Consider the following 3,444-nt stretch of genomic DNA (forward strand, 5'->3'; position numbering starts at 1 on the left):
GCCCGGAACTGCTTCCGTTTACAACAGTGAGCGCAAGCTAGATTAAAGTGATTATTATTAGTGATGGCGAGATGAAGCCTTATGAAGCATTGAAGCTTTTCATCCAAGTGGTTCACAAAAGGGTTCATTTCTCGAGGCTTCATTTGCTCACAATACCACCTGGTGGCCAAAGAGTGTAAAACATTCAGATACATTACAGATGACCTGATGTGATCTATGATACACTGTTTTGCACCAGTTAAGGCTTAGAAATAACGGTGAAGAAACAAAAAATCTATTTCCACAGTCTAATCTATTTATATGAATATAATGCGTATTTTATAATGATTGTATAACATAATACAACATAATTGTGTATTAAACGTATTGGCTTGAAATTAATGGGGCTATCAAATGTGTGTAAATCAAGTCTTTGCTCATAGTAGGCAGAAGGGGCAATATTATTAGTCTAAAACTGGAAAGTGGCTGAGTTTAACAGGGCAGAGGACTGTGCATTTACAAGATTCGAACCGCTTCCTGAACTAGTCGGGCCAAGCGAGGCTTCGGTGACGTCAATGACATCATTGCTCTAAAGCGATACAAGCCTCGATACACGCTTCACTGAAAGCTGCCGGGATTTCTCGACACGCTCCGAAGCCTCGGTACAGAACGTAACATCACTAATTATTACGTTTTGAATATGGATATTTGTCTTACAAAAACGCATCGATTCGCTACAGGAGGCCTTTGTTCACCCCCCGGAGCCGTGTGAGACCCTATTTTTTTTTTTATGGATGGGCGCTTTTTATTTCACTTCTTTTGTACTGAAGCACTGCAACACCCGCTGACTGCAATGATAGAGCTTGGAATAGCCAGGACAATTTTTAATATAACCCCGACTGGATTCGTCTGAAAGAAGAAAGTCATATACACCGAGGATGGCTCTGGGGTGAGTAAATCACAGCCTAATTTTCATTTTTGGGTGAACTAACCCTTTGAGCAGCAATTGATGCAAAAATCACGAGCGATTGGTTGGCATTAACGTTGCTTGTGCTCCTGTTCTCAGTGCTTGATCTGGAGAAGAACGACGGCTCGGCGACCCGGCCGTATTACATGGGCAGCAGCCTGCGTGCCATCCTCAACAAGAAGAACAAGAGACCAGAGGAGAAAAAGAAACGTAGAAAACATAAGAAGGAGCAACCAAACAAAAGGCACTGACATGTAAAACACAGATTCTGGTTATTATGGTAAATGGACTGATTTAAACAATATTCAGTCATGTATGTAGATAGTTTTGTATTATAAATCTCATTAGAAGCCCAAAAATATAAATACAAGAATCTTTGTACTGATCTGCATCTTTCTGGTTATTATGCAAGTAAATATAATTGACAGTAAGCAACTAAATGAATTGAGATGATTTCCTGTTTATGGATGTATGGAAATGTCTTACTTTGTGTGGATTTTTGTAGAGTTTAGTAGTGGCGGCTCGTGGGTCTTAAAATAGAGGAGGCACACTAATTGTATTGGTCTGGGATCCCTGCCGATTATTATTATTATAATTTGCTTAACCACTTTAAAATGGCTTTTTGGTTGCTTTTAGTCAGAAAACGTAAAGAAAACGACATACATACAGCAAGATAATATAATTTCATTTACCTGGCCTATCACTTGAAGCAAACATCCATCCCTTCTTAAAAGTCTGTGTTAAAAGAGAGCTGGCTGTTGCACCATTTAATTAAGCCAACTGCTGTAGCCTATATCCAGCTTAGGCTGTTTTCCATAAATTTGTATATATACTGTTTGAATGACAGCTTGGTAAATCTGTTGGCGATCAAATATTCAATATCGCTACTCATCATAAGTACTTGGTACATTATCAGCGCAGCGGGAGACGTTCAAACTAATATCACGTAATTTACGTCTCTGTCATGATTGGTTGATATCAGAAGGGAGGCTAGCCTCCCTTACAAGGGTTCTTTTCTCAACACTCCTCAGCGCTGAAAGTAAACACTCGATGCTGATTGGCAAATTTTTGTTACCAACGGAGGCACAAGAGCTCACCTCTCTCCCGGCCTCCCCCTACCCTTCTCTATCATTAGCGGTTGCAATTACATCAACAGATTCGGCACATTCGCAATAGAAAAGCGGCGCTTTCACGTTATTTTATTACAACTGTGAAATTACAAACAAAAAATACACATTCTGAGACATGAACTGAAATGAATTGTGAATTTTATTAACATTAAATCGTCCTCCTCCCATTTTCACCTCAAAATTATGGGGAAGCTGTGCCTCCCCTGCCTCCCCCGACAAGCCGCCACTGGATTTTAGTCTTTTTTTTTAACCAATTCTTGTCTTTTATATGACCATTGCATTTTGTTAGCACCCATTTGGGGTGAAACTGACACTTCTCTCATATTGAGAAAATAACCGGTAACATTTATTCGCTGTTCACTAAATGAATTTTTCTCAACTTTTGTAAGTTGCTGTTTGTAATTTCAGTTCAGCTGAAGTGCCTTATTCCAACACGCAATTAACAGCTCTTTTAACCTCAACCACATGTTGATATGAGCCCTTTTCTGCTGTGCAGAGCTTCTAACTCCATTTATTCTTTCATTACTGCTCTTATTCATCCATCCAACTGCATTTCTCATCAGGCCCAATGCTCTCTAGCAGTAGGAGGTTACACTCCTTCAGTGTGATTTTATTGTGTCTGTTCACACTTCATTTTAGCCAAGGAAGGACTTGAATTTATCTTAACACCTTGATATGAATATGTGTACAGAGTAGTGGTAGTTATTTTATGTGAACCAATTTCTGCTCATATTTTGATGCCATCAGTTTGAAGTATTAATTTTTATAAAAACATTTTTTGTTTTGCTGTAGTTTTTCTTTTGAGTATTAAGAGTGTATTCTTTACCAGTTTTATGTTGTTTAAAAACACTTGAATGTGAAGTCATACAGTGAGTGCATGTTCTGGATTGTTATTCAAATTGTATTTTGAGTTTAACACTTGTCTAATGTCATTAATATGTAACTATTTAATTCTCTTCATAATTTACAGTGTACACATTTTTACTATTTTTGTAAGCATATATTTTGCAAAGCTTAATAACACTTTATGATGTAATCCAAGTGCAAGGATAATTTTGGAAATAAAGTATTTCATATAGACATGTGACAAGCTATTTATTTATTTATCATGGGATATGAACAAAACACACAATAATAAATAAAAACTAGTTTCCAAAATAAGTTTTTGTTTACATAATATATGTGTGTGCTGTGTACATTTATGTATATAAAAAAGCACACACAGTATATATTTTGAAAATATTTACATGTATATGTTTATATTCATATAATTTATATTATAAATATATATTATATAAACATTTTTCTTAAATATATACATGCATGTGTTTGTATTTCTATATATACATAATAAATATACAGTACACA

The 3,444-nt window shown here is 36.3% G+C and overlaps 1 protein-coding gene across 4 annotated transcripts in view; it reads left to right on the forward strand.

The window, feature by feature from the left end:
* The window catches only part of slc44a5b (solute carrier family 44 member 5b), a 35,105-nt gene extending 33,614 nt beyond the window's left edge, over positions 1-1,491 (forward strand). For all 4 annotated transcript variants that reach the window (XM_016446208.1, XM_016446207.1, XM_016446206.1 and 1 more), the window contains one exon: positions 1,046-1,491. In XM_016446208.1, the coding sequence (XP_016301694.1) occupies positions 1,046-1,197 (152 nt within the window). In that variant the 3' untranslated portion in view covers positions 1,198-1,491. The remainder of the gene's footprint in view (positions 1-1,045) is intronic.
* The last annotated feature ends 1,953 nt before the right edge of the window (positions 1,492-3,444 follow it).

The sequence above is a fragment of the Sinocyclocheilus anshuiensis genome, unplaced genomic scaffold (assembly GCF_001515605.1).
Source record: "Sinocyclocheilus anshuiensis isolate Anshui unplaced genomic scaffold, SAMN03320099.WGS_v1.1 scaffold107, whole genome shotgun sequence".
In the NCBI taxonomy this organism is placed as follows: Eukaryota; Metazoa; Chordata; class Actinopteri; order Cypriniformes; family Cyprinidae; genus Sinocyclocheilus; species Sinocyclocheilus anshuiensis.